The sequence below is a fragment of the Pagrus major genome, chromosome 10 (assembly GCF_040436345.1).
Source record: "Pagrus major chromosome 10, Pma_NU_1.0".
Lineage (NCBI taxonomy): Eukaryota > Metazoa > Chordata > Actinopteri > Spariformes > Sparidae > Pagrus > Pagrus major.
Window position 1 is genome coordinate 14,472,779 of NC_133224.1, and position 19,428 is coordinate 14,492,206.

A 19,428-nucleotide genomic window follows, 5' to 3' on the forward strand; every position below is an offset into this window, starting at 1 on the left:
CACAAAAGTCAATAGGATAAAATAATAAAGGGGTGACTTTATATTCAAAAGGTCAAAGGTCAACTTAACTGCTGAATACCATAGATGAAGAGATTGTGACAATATTTCACATTCTCTCAGATACTGAATTGGTGACTCTAATCTTTGTTGCTCTCTATATCTTCTGTGCTCCTGAGTACAACATCCGTTTGATTTTACCCTTATGTTCTTCTCACCCTTATGAGCACTGAATTAAACCATGACATGACTGAAGACACAGAGAAATGAATGGTAGCTACAAAAGAGGTAGTTATACCAGTGCTTTACATTGATGCTAACTTGTACCCACTGACTCTCCACTTACAGACAGCCAATGGGAATGTGGAGGCGAAGGTGGTGTGTCTCTTCAGGAGGCGAGACATCTCAGGCAACCTCAACACCCTGGCTGACAGTAATGCAAGTGAGTAGCAACCAGCGAGTCCAACCCTCTCAGCTCCCCTCTGTTGTATACAGTAATGAACCTATTCCTCATTGAGTTTTACATAAAACCCTCAAAGCACCTCCTCAGCATTTATATTGTAAATTGCACCAAGGCCTGCTTCCACAGTAACACCAGCACTTTTCTCTTAAGCTCAGTGCTGAATGCTAATTTGGAAAAGGAGTAGTTAAAGTGACAGCTGTGTTTCTTTAATCTTTATATACCTCTATATTACTGTTATTATATATTAATATGTGGGCATTATATTGTGTATATGTATTGAAATCAGGCTAGTTCAAAGTCATTAGAAACTACAGTTAGATCTTAAAGATCTTAAAAGCTGCATTACAGTAAAGCGATACCAGGCTGTTCTTATACCAACATTTCTGAAGCTTATTTATATTTTTTGAACGTAGCAATAATCATCCCTACAATATTGTCGCAATAACAATATCAAGGTATTTGGTCAAAAATATTGTGATATTAGCATTTATCAAGTAAAATATATCAAAATTATAAGGATATGCATTGCGTGATATAGCTAAAATGTTGCGATATCATTTGAAGGCCATATCGCCCAGACGTACTTTATTATTTGAATTAAGAAACTTTGGAACATGAGGTGTATAAAGTCTCTAGCTGTTCAGTGTGTCAGATACATGTAATCAGCATTTCATATATTCTGCTCAGCTCTTTTTAAGGTAGGGAGGGTAGACAGGTTTCCCCTCAGATTTTACAAGCTGACACCACAAAATCAGTAAAATGATCCCACACCACACTGGAGTGATTTCTAATGATGGTAATAACAAGAATAATGATAATGTCTGACAACATCTTTCAGTAGTATTGTCTCAGTACGTTGTGTCTGTTCTGCCCCCCTTCACCCCACCCTGATTCATGAGCCCATGAGCCCTGTCTCCGTCTTGTGTGTGTGTGATCAGAGAGCCAAGGAGGTGGGAGGGTGGAGGTAGTGGGATGGTGCTAATGGCATGCAGACTACTGAAGCCTGATCACATTCACTCATTATCCCCTCCTTTCTCCTCCTGGGCCGCAGTGCTCCAGACAAAGACATCCACACACACACACACACACACACACACACACACACACCTCAATGCATCTCAAAATGGATGCATTAATGCTGCTTTTACATTGTACTCACCACACACAGATGTTAAGTGTTTGTTCACCGGTCATTTGTGGACAGGTCTAAGATTTGATTAAATACAATAATTATATATTAAAAAAATATATATATTAATAAGTGATGCAACACAAGACAAGTGAGAGACATGATAGTAACAACACAATGATATATTTTAAGGTATTATAAGGTTTTTATTCTTTTAACAAGACTGAGTCATCTTATCTTAGAAACATGGCTTTGCCTATTCAGAGTTTATAGCTGATACAGTAACAGAGCTTAACCAAAATAATTAACTTTTCTTTATGTTTTAATGCAGCTAAACTAATCCATCAGATTAGTCGGCTGCTAGCGGTAGGTGATGGGGTCCTACATGGACATAAGATAGGAAAGTTTGAAGAGCTTTGGTAATTTCTATAGAGATTTCTGTATTTGTTGTTAACAATGCTCCTTGGTTTGAAGTGGGCGGGGCTCTGTTTGAAAATTTTGATTCATATACTTCCTTCGGCCAATTACTTAAACAGTATGAGAATCAAAGTGGTGACAGCTGTCGTGTTGTTATTCATCATTCAATCATCTCATCAAACCACACCCCCACAGTCCTGATGAAGCAGAGTAGAAGCTAACTTGATTCCACTGGGCAGGTCTCTAGTCCTTTTCACACAGAGACTCCGCATTATTGCAGCAGGGAAGGCTGGCCATTTCTCTGCCTTTGTTTGCTCACACTGAACCAAGCAGCGGCGGCATAAAGCTGCACTAGTGTCAATTCATACAGCACGCTGGCACTGCGGAACCAAAAGAGGCGTGAAGGTACACGTCATGACGTTGACGTCAGTGTGTTTTTTTTTCAACGTGTTTTGCCCGGCTTCCACCTGTTAATCTAAACATGTATCGGCCAGCTGTTTCCAATCGTATGGATGCAGCTATAATGTGTTGTGATTGAGATCCATTACATAATTACATAATCACCATCAGTAAACAGCGGACCCTGTCTGACTCACTCGCGAGCAGGGATGCTGTTACTGAGACAGTAACTACAACAACACAATAGTGGAAGGGGACAAAGACGTGGTGAGTTAAAATTTTTTGCTCTGAATCACGTTTCATAATCACCGCCATTCAACTGCGGGAGCCGCCTGGCTCTGCAGCCAGGAGCAGATGCTGTTTTTCGGGCAGAAATGTGACAAAGATGACAGACACTTTTCTGCGTATAACTGCGGTATTTTTTTCCTCATATGAGTTGCCAAAGTCACTACCAGTTGCCACATTACTGTCGTTTGGTCCTGTAACGTTGCTTTGTGGGACATTGCTGTGGGATCTGTTTAGCTGTCAGACTGTGAACACCATCAGACCGTCACACCCCTGATCCGCGCCTCCGGCTTTTCCATTCATGCAGACGCCCTTTTTGCCTCTGCTGCGGCTCTGATACTACCTCCAGAGGCAGATCAGAGCCGCAGCGGACATGTAGCAAAGGGCCCAGGCTGGACTTGAACCCTGGGCCACTGCAGTGAGGGCAAAACCTCTGCACATGGGACGCCCGTTCTACCAACCGAGCTAATGGGCACCCCATTTCTGACTTTTTTGTAGATTCCGAATCTGCACAGGGTGTTTTATTTTGAAAATTGACTTCCTGCCTTGCTCTGCTCTGTGTAGCTTGACACGGCTGCAGCCCACTTCCATCAAAAATAGACCTGCATATTTTCCGCAAAGCATAGCGAAGAGCCGCTTCTGGGATGCTTCTGAAATGCACCATGGCGCAGCTGGTGAAACCACAAGCATTGTCTAGAACGGCCATGACACGGCTAATAGCGGCCATTCTAGACAATATTTAATTGCCTCTTGAACTCATTGTTGAACTCCAGTGTTCCAACAATCACCAACTCTGGTTGGGTAGAAATAAACCCTTAATTCACCAAGTTAGAAGTAAAAAATATTCTAGCTCTATACACTGTTCTTTCCCTGCTGCCTCTCTCCGCCAATGCTGGCCTCTTTGTGCTCCTGGGTTAGTTTACTGAATGAGAGTCTGTCACTGAGCAGTGGCTCTCACTCATCCTGGAGGCTGATCATTATATTAGCTAAATAAAATGACAAAAATTGCATAAAAGATACCTCCTGGTTTGCACATACAGATCAACAAATGCAGTATAATGTTGGTATAATATTAATATGAAATGGTCCAGACATTACCCAGAGGGAACTGTATGAGAGAACAGAAATGTCAAAATCAGCTGGCCCTGACATTAAATGGACTTTAGTCCTTTGGACTTTAGTCAGATTGAGCCCATGTGTGAATAGAGCTGGTCATTGTCCAGAAAATACACAACGAGCAAGTAGAGCAATGTTCTGATACCATTTCTTCCTTCCCGATACCGATTTCAATACCTGGGCTTTGGGTATCGGCCGATACCGAGTACCGATCCAATACCAGTGCATATATATATGCGTATATACTGACCCTGTATGAATATGATATGATTGCTATCATTGTTGTATGGCCTGGCTCAGGTAAAACCTTGCAGAGAATGATTGCCATAAGAACAAATAAAGAAATCTAGGAATAAATAATTCCCTTAAAACTTACTCACAGAACTCGTTTGCTTGGAGCATAGCACTTTGAAGGGCAAATGTTGATGGAGATACTGTGTCCACCCAGTGTGCAGACTCAGCAAAGACATTGGGCACAAATGAGGTCCAAATGTCAGTAGTAAAGCTGACTGCCTGCACGTCTTTCAGCCTACATATAATGTGTTCCCTCACTGTCTCATCAAGTTAAGGGAGAGCAGTTTCGTCATGCTCTTTCGCATGATGCGTCTTCAGATGCTTTATAAGGTTGCTGGTGTTGAAAATGGCAACACTCGTGCCACCCCTCCAAATTACAGCCTTGCATACTGAACATGTTGCCGGTTTACTGGTGGGGTTATCCCCAGAGTCAAATATTGCCAAATAGCTGACACGTTGTCTGACTCACGTGAAATCCACTACTTCTTTGCCACTTTTAATAGAATTGATTTCCGGTGTGTAACGTTAGCAGGATTCCGTTTCTAAATTACGTTGTATCAGATCGGTGCATAGACTCATGTATCGCAGTATCGGTGGCATTTCCGATACTGGTATCGGAATTGGAACAACTCTATGAGCAAGAGGTTGTGTTGATGAGTGTAGCTGCTTCCTATTCCTATTTCTGCTTGCCTGTTTACTGCTCTCCACTCTTTTGTTGATATTGTGGATGCATCCAAATACATGTAGTATGATATCAACACAAACGGTCATCATTACGGACCAGTCTTCCTCTTGTACACTCTACTCAGGTGCCACCCTGCGCCTAAACCAAACAGAGTATTTCCAGTAGGTGGGAGCACGTCTGACATGCTCAGTCTCCTGTCGTGTGCCTCATGTGTGAAACGGCAACTCTGGACAAATTCTCACATTGTCCAGAGTTTACATGTGGAAGTGGCCTGTCATAGGCACAAAGTGATGCCTGCGACAGGGTCTAACAGAGCCTGCTCTGGTCCTTTCAGTCTGGTTCAATTCGGCCCGTTGTGACCCTGTAACAGTGATGAAGAAGTGAGCCCAGCACCGTCTCTCTGCTGCTGCTTGTTTGGACTAAACCTCACTTTATCTGCTCACTTTTTTTCATCATGGCTCCACTCCTCTTCCTCGTCCTTCTACACACACACATCAATTCTTTGTGCAGAACAAAAGGCCCTTGATCTGTCCCCGAGGGCCACAGCACGCAACGGGTTAATTCTGACTTGCCTTGCGTCTTTGTCAGTGCGAAGAAAGTGTGTGTGCATGTGTGTACGTGTGCATGCATGTGTGTGTGTGTGTGTGTGTGTGTGTGTGTGTGTACAAAGAGCGTGTTACTGTAATGCTGTGTGTGCTTTAAGTGCATGTCGCTCCCTCAGTATATGTGGTTTCTTCTTTGTGTGCGTGTGTGTGTGTGTGTGTGTGTGTGTGTGTGTGTGTGGGGAGGGAGTTGGGGATACATGTTGCGGGGGGGATGGGCGCCTCAGGTTTAGTACACAGGGTTTCCTACTTTGTCTGGCAGGGACTAGCCGGACAGGGGGAGGAGGGGGGAGGGGGTTGAGAGGTTAACAGAAAAGGGGTGTGGCTTAAGGTACCGTCCCTCTCGCACATTATCTCTGAGTCTCTCGCGCTCCCTCTCTCCCTTGCCCTCACTGACAGGGTTTCCTGTGGCTGAGTGCAGGGGCGGAGTCCACAGAGATGGAGCGATATAGTCCCTCCCCTCCAGCTTGCAACAAATTACTCACCCGCCTGAAATTAGGAATGCGCAATCTAGTGGCCATACTCACACACACACACACACACACACACACACACACACACACACACAGAGCTGCCTATGGCTTAATTTGTTCATATCTCTTACTGGCTGGAAACATGGGTGTCACATGGGTGTGGTAATGTGAAGCACTCGCATTGTTTTACACTAAGTCCATTAATAACTGACTCTGGCAAAGATCAAGTACACTCTTTAAATTCATACATTTCTTGCATAAGTCTTAACTGAAGTAAAAGCACCATTGAGCGCTTGGGACCACTTTTCCCTTACTTGATAAATTGATGACCCTTGAACTCTTATAAAGTGCTTTACAGAGGATTAACAAAATATTAACTGCTGCAATAGGAAATGAAAGCAATAGAAGCAAAGTAAGAATTTAACTGTGGACAGTAAAAGGTCATTACATAAAAGTGTACAGACAGACAAAACAGGCAGCCTTCTTATTTGTGAGACCACTACTTCAGGACAGCAGGCACACTGATGCAGACGTCTGCCTTAAAAATGTTAAGTGCAAGTGCGCATTCCTGATAGATTGTACATACCATACAATATCTGCCAATATGGGAAGGTAATACAGTTAAAATCCTCTATTATTGTATAAGGGTTTTAAAGTATACCACGGCACCAAAATGTATTGAAAATTGAAATGTGTACATTTGCTTATCGATGGTATGAAATTCTACTTTATTAGTGTTTTAAAAAAGTTTATTTTTCAAGTTCAGGAAGGGATAAGATAAGATGTACCTTTTTATAACAAGTTTCATGTCTGTCAGCACATAATATTGAAATTATAATGAAGCTTGTTTGTTCACCCAAAAAGCCTCTCTGTGTTTATTCCTTTCAGGGTCATTGTTGCTAATAACAATAATATAATCATTGTGTAGTGCTGTGATACTGTGAAACTGTGATATTTTCTGAGATGGTTATTGTACTGTTAATTCTGTGAATGAAATACCTGACAGATCGAGTTTATTGTCACATACACAATCATACACATTACAACCTACAGTGAATTCTGCAATGGTCTAATATAATGATATGTATCCTGATATTTTGAAATCTCCTCAAAAGCACTTCATAAATGCTGGGACTGGACCAAATCTATGACCAAATACCTAGATATTGATTGCGACGATATTGTTGGGATGACTATTAGTACTTTCACAAAATATTAACACTGAGATTTTTGATCAATAATTATATAGTAATGTGGATAGAATGACTAAGTGGATAAAGAATAGAACACCCTGGTAAGTTAAGAAAAAGACTGATGAAGATCACTTTACTGTAATGCAGCAGGCAGCCAGCAGGACGTATTTGAATTCTGTATGTCTTCTTTTATTTTGTGACAGTGAATGATGTTTGTAATGTCAGTAGAAAACATGGCTGATGCTGATGTGTTTGTGTTGTAGGAGAATTCGAGGAGGAGTCGAAGCAGCCGACGCTATCTGAACAACAGAAACACCAGCTCAAACACAGAGAACTCTTCCTGTCTCGACAGTTTGAATCTCTACCCGCTACTCACATACGGTACATATTTACTACCAGCAGCTGCAGTTTAGTGTGATTCCACACACCTGCCATGCACAGTTGGGACTGAACTGCTGGATAAATGGTCTGCTGCAGTCATTTAAGGCAGTGATGTGTTCTGTCCCTGCACAGGCCATTCCAGTTTATTCCCTCTTTAGAGAGAATTGTTGCCCATCCTGTTCAGTTGTTGATGAATGATTGTTAGAAAGATGCCATAGAGACTTAGTCATACAGCTCTTTCAACTTTCTATATTTGATGGATAAACTCCAAAAACACAGCAGGGTCAAGCAGACTGAGACCTCTGATCAAAATACTTCTATAATGCATTAGTTTTGAATGTAATACTATTTTTTGCTATGCAAATGATAACATCAGCTTTACACTGAAAATTGCTTGATTCTTATTGGCTGTGGTGTTAACATATTTTAAGTCTTTGCATCAAACCTTTATTTTGACCCTTGAGACCATAGAGAATCTGTCTGTCTTTGTCTCTGAATGCTCCCCTGTCTCTCCTCAGGGGGAAATGTAACGTCACCCTCCTCAATGAAACAGACGTCTTGGTCGGCTACCTGGATAAAGAGGTAAGACACCACCTGTCCATTTGTCCTCAGCACGTTACTTTGGTGCTCATATATTCTATGTTTTCAATTTTCACATTCCAAAATACAGGTGCTGTAAATGAATAGATGGAACAAAGTGCATTTGGCAAGCAGCTGCAATCTTTTGTAGCGGTCGACTGATATATTTTTTTCAGAGCCAATACCGATTATTGGTAATCAAGGAGACAGATAACCGCCAATTGGAACCGATATACATTTGCAGTAAAAATAAAAGTAACACTTTCGCTCCACACTTTCATAAATTTACTTACTAGTTACTTTGTAGATTCAGATTATTCAATGTTGATAGGCAATTACTTGTGACGTGTAACCAATCAGATAGTGTTGTTGTCCACAGAGTGGAGACAGGATGCTGCATCAGAGCCAAAGCTGTGCATTTCTAAATTAATTTATTTTATCAGTAATTGGAAACAAAAACACAGATACCACAGAATATCGGCCTTTGTACCCCTAATCTTCTGCTGTGTGTTCTATCCAGGACTGTTTCTTCTACTCGCTGGTGTTTGACCCTGTCCAGAAGACCCTGCTGGCAGACCAGGGTGAGATCCGGGTGGGCTCGAAATACCAGGCAGAGATCCCTGACAAGCTTGCTGAGGGTGAGTTGCAGATACCTGGCAAGCTAATGTGTGACGAATTCAGTCAGTAGGTGAGCTGTTGTCATCTTTAAAGCAGAAACGGTAAAGAGTTGACCACTTCCTCCTTCTATCAGGTGAATCAGACAACCGGGTCCAGGAGAAGCTGGAGACCAAGGTGTGGGACCCCAACAACCAGCTCAAAGACCCTCAGATCGACCAGTTCCTGGTGGTGGCAAGGTAACACTTCCCTGCCATCTGTCACCCAGTTGCATCATCATTGCTAGATCCTGTTACCATGACGACTTATAACTCTACCATAGCAGGACAGCTTTTCTAGAGGAAATGCATAAATTGGCAACAAGTTTGATAATCTCCTGGGAAAATAAATATTTTTCATGGTGACACATGCATCATGTGTTGTTGGCAGGAGCTTAAGATAAGATTGTTTTAGTGTAGTGTGACTGGTAAGCAGCATATCAGTAATTGATGTCAGACAAACCTCTGCCCTGGATGTATCAGAGGTATTCATTCAATTCATGGTATCGAAGATACATAACATATTTATCACTTGACATGCATTAGGTATGCATTTAATATTAGTTTAGCAATGAGAAGATGATATTCCAGCAGCGTATGGTGGTGCAGCAAGAAATCTATAGTAGGTTTGTTTTTGGAGGGAATCCTCCTGTTGTCCATAAATTACTCAAAGAGCCAAACACTCCATCTAGTGGTCATTTAATGAACATTCACCACAACGTACACTACCCCATAAACATACTACTATGTTCTAACTATAAATGTAGCGGACGGATCAGTGATCATTGATCAGTGTCTGTTTATTTCAGAGCCGTGGGGACATTTGCTCGGGCCCTCGACTGCAGCAGCTCCATCCGCCAGCCCAGCCTCCACATGAGTGCAGCCGCAGCCTCAAGAGACATCACACTGGTGAGACTACTGACTGTTTGTGTGTGTGTGTGTGTGTGTGTGTGTGTGTGTGTGTGTGTGTGTGTGTGTGTGTGTGTGTCCGTGTCCGTGTCCGTGTGTGTCCGTGTGTGTCTGTGTCCGTGTCCGCACGCTCATTTTTCCATACTATACAAGAGTGCTGCAGGTATAAGTCCCAAAACCTAGAAAGACTTTTTTTTTAACTTGATCATCACCTACAATTGTGACAGTAGTTATTAGTGGCATAGTAAAATCACCATTAAAATGTTGAGGAAATAAATAATTATGTTTATTTTACATCAATTTTAAGAAATAGGTTTAAAACAAATTGAAGTTATCTCTAAACTGAAAAAAGAGATTAAAGAAAAAGTAAAGTAATTAAAGTCTGATGTGTGTCAGTCTTTGTACTGAGGTCTGTGCTCAGAAACCAAAACTCCACAACCTGGTCACTGCTTGTACCTAGTTACTTCAGATTGATAAAATGTACACTGATGTAAAGCATCTGCAACTCCAAACTTAAAGTACTTTAACCTCCAAACTGTACTCAGCTGAAAAGCTTGTTGTGTTGTCACATTTAACTGCAGTTCACAGTTTAACAAATGTTCCTATGAACAGTTCTTCTGTGTTTAGCTCCGCTGTTGGCTGTTGGCTGTTAGCTCCGTCAGCTGTTAGCTCTCATGCTGTAGGGCTCAAAACAAATGGTGTCACATCGTCCTCTCCCTTGGGGATGACAGAAAATGTAGTTATTGTGAACAGATAATCCCAAATGATAAACTGAACAGGCTACTTCTTACTACAATGTAGCGCGTCTTCTCACACTGTTACCATAGTGATCTGTCTCTCCACAGCACTGTGTCAGTGTTACAAACACTGGCTGGCCTCTTAGCACGAGAACTAATTTTATGAGAACTGTGCGCGCTACCAGTCCATCTTTCCCCTGAGTCACAAACAGCTGGCTGGACCTCGCAAATGTGTTGTACTGGTTAAACCAAGAGGGCTCTGAAAATCTGTATTGATATTGACAGGAGGAGAGGTAGTGAGCTGTTAGCAGTGCTGTGTGGCTGTGGCATTTTAACAGCACAGAGAAAATGTCTCCTTTTTAAGTGACGGGCTTTATAGAGACCACCAATCAAACTTTTTACAACGTATATTGGCCGATAACGATAGGTGAGTCAATCGGAACACCCTTGGTAAATATTCCTTTTGTGAATTTTAAAGCGTTTACCTGTCCTAAAAAAGGCAAAGTTGCAAACAAGTGGCTAAATAAGACTACAGAGGGGACATTGGGGACATTAAATGTTAATACACCATACATGGAGACACACTGTAAGATTTGATTGTCCTACCTGTCCTAACCTAGTTTTCAGAGTAGTTTATGTCATCCTTACCAAGTCGATGAGTGTTGTCATGACTGTTTAACCAGTTAACCTCAAACTAACACACTTGAAAAGTGGGGCCAAGCTATATTACAGTGAAGCTAAACTGCTTGGTTTACTTGTTTCAGGTTCGATAACCTAACAGGTGCCTCTGGCCATGATACATACTGTAGAACTAGTGGTACCTGTCAGTATTTAGAAGTGTGTACAGCCTCGTATGGTAAGGTAGGTAAATATATAGATTGGTGTCTGTGATGATGAAGCTCTAATGTTCCACCACTCATCCCTACCCTCTCTCTGCTCTCAGTTCCATGCAATGGACACATTGCAGAAGAACAACTATGACTTGGCCAAAGCCATGTCCACCCTGGTTCCTCAGGGGGGGCCGGTGCTGTGCCGCGATGAGATGGAGGAGTGGAGCGCCTCAGAGGCCATGCTGTTTGAGGAGGCTCTGGAGAAATACGGCAAAGACTTCAACGACATCCGCCAGGACTTTGTAAGCTCATCTTTTCTGCCGTCTTTTACAGTGGTGGTGGACACTTGATTAGTGGGGATATTGAAGATATTGAATCAACATATTGAACTGTCCTGTATATACCCTTTTATGTGGAGATCTGGTTCAATAGATGTTTTCCTTTCCCTCAGCTGCCCTGGAAGTCTCTAGCCAGTGTGGTCCAGTTCTACTACATGTGGAAGACTACCGACCGCTACATCCAACAGGTAGGTCTACATAAAATCCCAAAATAGCAGAAGGTGCTGTTCGATTTGGGTTTACCTGGGGCTGAAGCCATTTCTCATTCTTTGTTCTCTCTTTGTCAGAAACGACTAAAGGCAGCAGAGGCAGACAGCAAGCTGAAGCAGGTGTACATCCCCACCTAGTGAGTATTACTGTAAACTGCTAGACAAAGTAGCTTCCATGAGTATGAACCGAGTAACTCACTCTTCTTTCCACTCTCCACTCCTCCCCTCACCAGCACCAAACCCAACCCCAACCAGATCATGGTTCCAGGCAGCAAGCCTGGTATGAACGGGGCAGCAGGCTTTCAGAAAGGACTCAGCTGTGAGAGCTGCCACAGTAAGTCCACACTCTGAACAAAGGATTCCATGATGACAGTTTCTGTACGTTCAGTTGCAGACAGGAGAAGACATTTTTAAGAATTTTTTTGTTTGCCGGATAGAGCAAATTTGTCTGTACAGGAAGTTCTTGAATGAAGCTCAGCATTTTCTAGAGTACAATGGATACAGATGTTTGTTTTTTTTACAGATGTGAACACCTGCTGTGTCACCTTTAGAAAGAGGATGGTTTCATAGACGTGTTGATCTACTGTGTCTTTACTGTTTGTGAAAGCTTATCAGCTACAGTTCAGTAGTTACTTCCTCTTTACTGCATGTATTGTCTTTAGTGGCACAGCCTGTATTCTTTTTCACACTGAACGATATCACTGCCGACTTTGGTGTTACTCTGGACTCCATCTATAAAGCAGTGCAGCTCACAACACAGATGTTTTATAAGCCGTTGAGATTTATTGTTGAGATTTATTTTCTAACACAGAGTCTCCTTCCACCAACCTAGCGGCCCAGTCTCCTCAGTGGTATGCCTGGGGACCTCCCAACATGCAGTGCAGATTGTGCGCCTCCTGTTGGAATTACTGGAAGAAGTATGGAGGCCTGAAGACCCCCACACAGCTAGAGGGCGCTGCTAGAGCTGGCTCTGTAAGTCTCCTTTCTCACAATCGTATCACCTTAAAGAAGGTTTTTCAATTAATAATAGATTTGAGTTATAAACAAGAGTTGACAACTCAGAATGATATGTCTCAAGGTTGAGTTGCGTCCCTCATGATGTCCCTTCTTCCTCTCCATCCAGGAGTCAGGCCCCCGCGGTCACATGACACGTCAGGAGGTCCAGGGCATGTCACCGTTCACCCGCAACGAGGGTCGAGCCAAGCTGCTGGCCAAGAACCGCCAGACATTCATCCTGCAGACCACCAAGTTGACCCGCATCGCTCGCCGGGTGTGTGAGGACATTCTGCAGCCTCGCCGCGCTGCACGGCGACCCTACGCCTCCATCAATGCCAATGCTGTCAAAGCTGAGTGTATGTACACACGCATCAACACTACTCCGGTTTCCAGAGTGAAGCCTGTTATTAATAAGATTCCACAGACTTTATGTGACACTATCATATGTACATTTTTCATTCTGTGAGTCTTCTTAGCTATTTTCTAGACTGCTATCAAGTTAGAGTTGAGGATGTACAGTCATATCACATGCTGTGGTTTTTAACGGTTATTGTGTTTAAATGTTGTGTGTAAACCAGCACATTAAACAAGCTGCTTTATCTAAACCACACTGGAGAAATGTGTGAATTGACATGTCTGTATCCTCAGGTATGATCCGGCTGCCCAAAGCCACAAAAACTCCTCTAAAGAGCAAGTTGGTGCCTCGACAGTCACTGGCCACCATAGTGAAGGATTTAGGTAAGAACACATCATGTGACATCATCTCTCATCTCATCTCTCAATCCTGAACTGTGGCTGTAGAGCGTGTTGTCCACTTATTGGAAGTCCGGGTGCATGTCAGAGTGCTTTTTGGCAAGATGGTGAACCCTGGTATGTGTGTGAGTGGCTGGACATAGACATTTTGGGGGGCGCTTTGGATAGAAAGCGCTGTATTGCTCCTGATAAGCAAGTCGGCGCCCTGCATGGCAGCAGCCTCTGCTATCACTGTATGAATGTGTGTGTGTCTCAATGTGTTGCGGCATGTGTTGTAGTAGTAGGTCGACTCGAAAAGCACTTTATAACGCAGGCAACATATGTGTGCCTTAACTGTCCTTCCTCCAGTCTGATTGGTTGTTGTTGTTTCTGCAGCCATCTCAGCTCCTCTGAAACTGAAGGCGTCTAGAGGACCCCCGACACCCATCAACAGGAATCAGGCCAGCCAGCCTCGTGTGGGCCAAAGCCTGCTGGGAAAGAGAGGCTTTGACAGCGTCAGTATTCTGCACAAACACACGTTCATGTTCTGTTTCTTTTTGTTTGGAATCCGCCTGCTGACAGAAGCTGAATCAAACTGTCAACTTGCTTGACGTGCAGTTTGCACATCACGGTCTTGAGATTTGGGAGGTGTGTGTATCAGCTTCTCCGTCACCTACGGTTACTTTGTGAGTCTTCACTGCATAGGTCCACAGAGACATGTGTGTATCATAATTCCAGCATCAGACCACAGTACACCACTAAGTAACCACCGCAACACAAGGAATCAGCTCCAGCCAACTAAACCAGTGTTTCCCACACATAGACGTTACTGTGGCGGGCCGCCCAGGTGTACCAACGGCCGCCTAAATATATTTGGCAACCCATTTCAGCATTCTTTTACTTATATTTTTTCTTATATTTTTCAACTTTATAAAACATGCTGCAGACAAAGAAAGTTAACTGAGCAGACACATTCTGTGAGAGAGAAACAGAAAGGTGCGGTAAGTCAGTGTGTGTACATTCAACGTACAATTACAGCTAATTACAGGAGTTTCATTCTTAGGTCAAATACCAAGCCTCCTTTTGCTCCCGAGACGAGCACATCTTCCTGAATGATAAATGTTCATCTGTACTGAAGCTGCTCCACACCGCTGATTTTGAAGTCTTGCTCTTTTTCTTTTAAGTGAAACAACACGGTCGATTCAACCTCTTGGTCTTTCATTGGTTCACAGGCTACAGGGGTGCCCTACCCAGCCAATGGGAGGCCGTATACTTCAGGTATGAGGACCACCTCTCAGTCGGTCATCAAGAGGCAGAAGGTCAGCCAGGGAGAGGCACCCAACCCTGTGGTGTTTGTGGCTACAAAGGACACCAGGTACATTTTACTTACTGTGTTAATCAGTAGAATTCTGTAATGTGGAGGAGGAAGTACATTGTGTTGATGCTATTATCTGTCACACCACACCACTAACCCATGTCCATGTGTGCTCAGTGTCGTCGTTATGGATGTTACCAAGTTGTCACTCACTGCTCAATGCCTTCATCAACGGGTAGTCAGCTGATTGTAACATTACTTTGTCAAACTTGTGTTGTAGCTGTCACAGAGAAACTTGCCTTAGAGGTGAAGTATTGGACTTGTAAGTGATGTCCTGGTGCTCTCTTTCGACCAGGGCTCTGAGGAAACATCTGACCCAGTCAGAGATGCGTCGGGCAGCGAGGAAGCCTCATCTCTTGGTTCGGATCAAGCTGCCACTGCCCCCTCGCTCCTTGGCCATGCCCCTGCTCCCCTCCAGCACCAGCGAACCCATTGTCCTGGAGGACTGAAGAGAAGGGACACGGGGGTCTTTCAACAGGACACGGGGGTCGGGTGGGAGGTGGGGAGGGCGGGTCTGTGCTCAAGCCATCACTTAACAGGCAGCACATTACGCCATACCAGTAGTCTTTATTTTCCCTCTTTTCAGTGTCATTTTTCTTTAGTCCTCTGTTACTTCCCAAAAGTTGTGTCTAACACACACACACACACACACACACACACACACCACACATAACTGTACATTTCCATGAAGTTGAATGCACACATCAACACGCTGAAAATCACACAACACCTTGGGCTTTGTAGTATTTTATTGCAGATCCAGAATTCTTTTGCTTCCCTTTTCAATGCCATCTGTTTTTAAATGTGTAATTTAAATCAAGATATTTCTCATCCTGAAACAATGGTGATAAAGCACACTTTGTTTTTCCTCCACGTCTCTATCTTTGTGTAAATATATGCATCATTTAAGGGGGGGGGGGGCACCCACAGTATGTAAGGAGAACGGGGGGTGGGCAGGTGGAAATGGGACCGCTGTAGCAGGCCGAAGGTCAAATCTGAATCGACGATTTCCCTCATACACTTCTTAACTCCATTTCAGCAGGGAAAAATCTGACTGGCTGTCAATTGTAGCTTATTGACAGTACACATGTTCATTGGCGAGTTGAGGAGACACTTTGACACTGCTGCTCTCAGTCAGTGTGAACACGATGTTTGATCCATCTACAGCCATTTTATTTTTCTCTCTGAGTCTGTAATTTGTCAGCTTTTCCTATCATCTGTTGGTAGACAAAAGGGGTTAAAGGGTTTAATAAATCCCCGGAGGTTCATCCCATCTGAACCTCATAATGTCCTCTGTTTTATGGAAGTCTATCGAGTGAGCACAAAACAACTAGAGCAGTGTGAAAGTTGAGGTTTGACAGTGTGCAGAGAGAGAAGCGAAGGTAAAGAACAAACCTGTTGACAAAGTGAGGATAGAATTTAACAAAAAGTAGGTCATTGTTTTCTCACTATGATCAAAGCTGATTGTCTAGTTTTGGAAGGATGTATCACTCATACAAAATCAAAAGTGCCACCCTGTTAGACGCTCACTAAATTGTTTCAGGGCTTCAACTAACCATATTGCTATTCTAAATTAATCTGCCAGATACCTTTTTAATGATAAGGTTAAAGGATACGTTCACTCAAAAAAGAATATTCAGTCGTTATGCTGATGGAAAGCCAGGTGAAGTTTGGTAGTCCACAAAACATTTCTGGGGCTTCACAGCAAAACAGCGTTGCAGCATTCTAAACACCTCAAGTAGATCGAGACTTGTTTTAAAACGTTAAAAAAAAAAAATAGCTCCAACCAGTTTGTCCGGTGTAATCCAAGTTACCAGTATCCCAGAGAACCCAAATGAAGTTTAGAAGATGTTATTAACACAATTTTTAAAGCTGGAATCTTCATCTTCATCACTTTAGCTGCTAGGCTGAAAGCGTTAGCGTGCACCCCGGCTGAAACTGCTTATACTTGTTTTGTCCTCATTTGTGCTCCGTACCATCTCCACCTTCACATCACAGGTGTCATTTTTTACGAAACTGAATTAGGGTTGCAGTCGAGCTGCATTTTGTCTTTTGTCTCCTGTCACTTGATCCCCACTTTTAGGCAGTTTAAAGAGAAAAGTGTCCCGACTCCTCCTGTTCTCCTGACCTCACCCCAAGAAGTCTGAACAGGCAGTCTGGAATCAAAGGGGAGAGGGTCATCATTGGAGTCTGTTGCAGTGTAGGAGGCTTGTATGTAGTGTCTGAGTAAATTCAAATTATTGTGGTTTCCATTGAGTTGCACATATGAGTGTGTGACTTGCCATGATGAGAACACATTTGGCTTAGTGGTACTATGTTTGAGTCCGCAAGAATCCAAAATGAAGCCATAATGTGCAAAAAAAAAATGTTGTGGTCCATTGTGAAGGGACACTTTGACCCTGAGGTAATCTCTTAATTAAAGCCACAGTATTTCTGACAATGTGCTGTTTGGTTGGTTAGAATGAAACTGATACAAAAGAAAAACTAAAAGTCTGTTAATAATGCAGCAATATGTACATGCACGGAAGAAAATTAGGGCCAAAAATGAAGTTCTAAAATTAATGTTACGGATTGCAAAAAGAGTCTGAGATTAAAGTTGTATTGATTCATTCAGAACTTTATTCATATGGCCTTAATCCTCTTCTGGGAGTGTCTGGTGATGCAGAACAGAAGTGATGTTTTTGATTGTGGCTGGGTTTGAAGACGATGTGAAAGGAATCTTCAGCTGTCTCAACTTTTGCTTGGTTTATTTTAGTTCCCTGTGTTTGTACTGTTATGAAAGGGTGAGTACTAAAAGTAAGTTGTTAATTGGATAATTATAATGCCTGTGAATCCCCACTCTAGTGAGGGGTTCCACTGGTTTTATAAGAAAGTTCGGTCCCAATGTGGGCTTTGTAATATTTCTCGGAGAAAAAAAAAGAAATTGAAGTGTTGAGTTTGTAGCAAATACTAATCTGTGTAAAGAAAAGTGGAAAACTGGCATATTTTAAACTTTTTTACATCTAAAGTGTGTAATTCTGCTCCAGTATTTTGGAGATGGCTCTAATAGGCTACTGTACATGTGAAACATTGCTCTCCGTCATAGGGTGGGTGGGGTGGTCATTTAAACCCAGGGGCAACATTCAAAAGGGACAGGGTGCTGATTTTTGTATGATGGAGAGACAGACATGCTACAATTTAAACTTTTCTCAAGTGTTTTTTATTCCAATGTCTCTGTATCCTTTAATGTATCTTGATAAGAAAAGAAATAAAGATTTTTTTTTCTTCGTGGTCAGTCATGGGCTCTTTGTCAACTGTGTTTCTCTCGTGTTCACAAGATTGCCACACCACTATCTCCACCCCAAAGCTCTGCAATTCCACATCACTGTTCAACATGATACTCTGCCTCCAGTCCACCAGTACTCACACGACTTCAACTTTTTAATGTTTTCCTTACAACCTTGAACCCCAGTAGATTAGGACGAGGCCTCAGAGAGTGTGAGAGAAGATCACTACTGAGAGTGGCCATAGTCTGAAGGACAAACAGGATTCCCTGGCTGAGATGGGACACACTGTATATAAGTCATGATGCATGGGTGCTGCTGTACTTGTGGCTTCATAGCTGTTGAAAAAACTTGAAAAGACATCTGGGGACAAAGGCATCCTGGAGAAAAAACCTGCAGCACCCTCACAGGGAATTGCCACTGGGGCAAAGCTAGTTACATTTCAGCAAGACAACAAGCCCAAACGGGAGCAGCTACCAAACAGTGTGTCTTCTAGTGAGTCCAAATCTTAAGGAAACTTGATCGAGACAGTGTTGTATAAAGTACCAAAAGTCATACAAAGTCAGTAAAAGTAAGGATATTGTGTTAAAATATTAAAATGGAAAGTCATCCATACAAATATTACTATAGTATGTATCTGTATTAAATGTACTTGAGTATCAAAGTAGCCTAAAAGTGAACATAAATTGTGCATTATTTTACATGTATGTATATTCTGTATACTATTGGTTGACTGATTATCAGCCTGTCCAATTATCAGATCTGATATTCAGCATTTTCTGATTATCAATCGCCTGCGTCAATTGCCAATAAAATACATTTTCAAATGTGTTACTATGGCTCTGATGCGGCATGCAGTCTGCAAAGTAACTAGCAACTAATGTAAATTAAACAAGTGTGACTAAAAAGTACTATATTTGCCTCCATAATGTAGTGGAGTGGAAGTATAAAGTAGCAGATGATAGAAATACTAAAAGTACAAGTACCTCAAAAATGTACTTATGTGCAGCACTTGAGTAAATCTATTTAGTTACATTCCTTCAGCCTGACATGGGTCTATGTTTTTTAAAGCTTAATTACAACTTCTGGGATTTAAAATATCATTACAAAAAGTTGAATCAAACATTTATACATTCTTATTTCAATTCTTTCTATGTGCACTGAATCCCTGGGATTCATGTGGGGTGTCTGTGCACATCTACTGGAAGTCCATATTAAATATTTAAAGGGGCGCTATGTAGTTTTAGAAAAGCAATTCAAACTGAGAATTGTATAGAGCTGTATAAATTGTGTTGTCCTTTAAGGTCAGTTTGTTTATTCAGTCATGAAAACAAAGAGTTTGTTTATTTAGTTTGATTAGGCAGAAAAAAAAA

General features: G+C 42.3%; 1 protein-coding gene across 2 annotated transcripts in view; it reads left to right on the forward strand.

Moving 5' to 3' along the window:
* The window catches only part of mta2 (metastasis associated 1 family, member 2), a 30,489-nt gene extending 12,423 nt beyond the window's left edge, over positions 1-18,066 (forward strand). Inside the window, exons 3-18 of one of the 2 annotated variants that reach the window (XM_073474755.1) lie at positions 346-439; positions 7,317-7,434; positions 7,953-8,016; positions 8,534-8,651; positions 8,765-8,867; positions 9,476-9,575; positions 11,256-11,444; positions 11,594-11,668; positions 11,768-11,826; positions 11,923-12,023; positions 12,522-12,661; positions 12,813-13,041; positions 13,334-13,423; positions 13,814-13,932; positions 14,650-14,792; positions 15,088-18,066. In XM_073474755.1, coding sequence (XP_073330856.1) covers positions 346-439; positions 7,317-7,434; positions 7,953-8,016; positions 8,534-8,651; positions 8,765-8,867; positions 9,476-9,575; positions 11,256-11,444; positions 11,594-11,668; positions 11,768-11,826; positions 11,923-12,023; positions 12,522-12,661; positions 12,813-13,041; positions 13,334-13,423; positions 13,814-13,932; positions 14,650-14,792; positions 15,088-15,241 — 1,896 coding nt within the window. In that variant the 3' untranslated portion in view covers positions 15,242-18,066. Of the gene's footprint in view, positions 1-345; positions 440-7,316; positions 7,435-7,952; positions 8,017-8,533; positions 8,652-8,764; positions 8,868-9,475; positions 9,576-11,255; positions 11,445-11,593; positions 11,669-11,767; positions 11,827-11,922; positions 12,024-12,500; positions 12,662-12,812; positions 13,042-13,333; positions 13,424-13,813; positions 13,933-14,649; positions 14,793-15,087 lie in introns of both variants that reach the window. The other variant, XM_073474754.1, reaches the window with a different exon arrangement.
* The last annotated feature ends 1,362 nt before the right edge of the window (positions 18,067-19,428 follow it).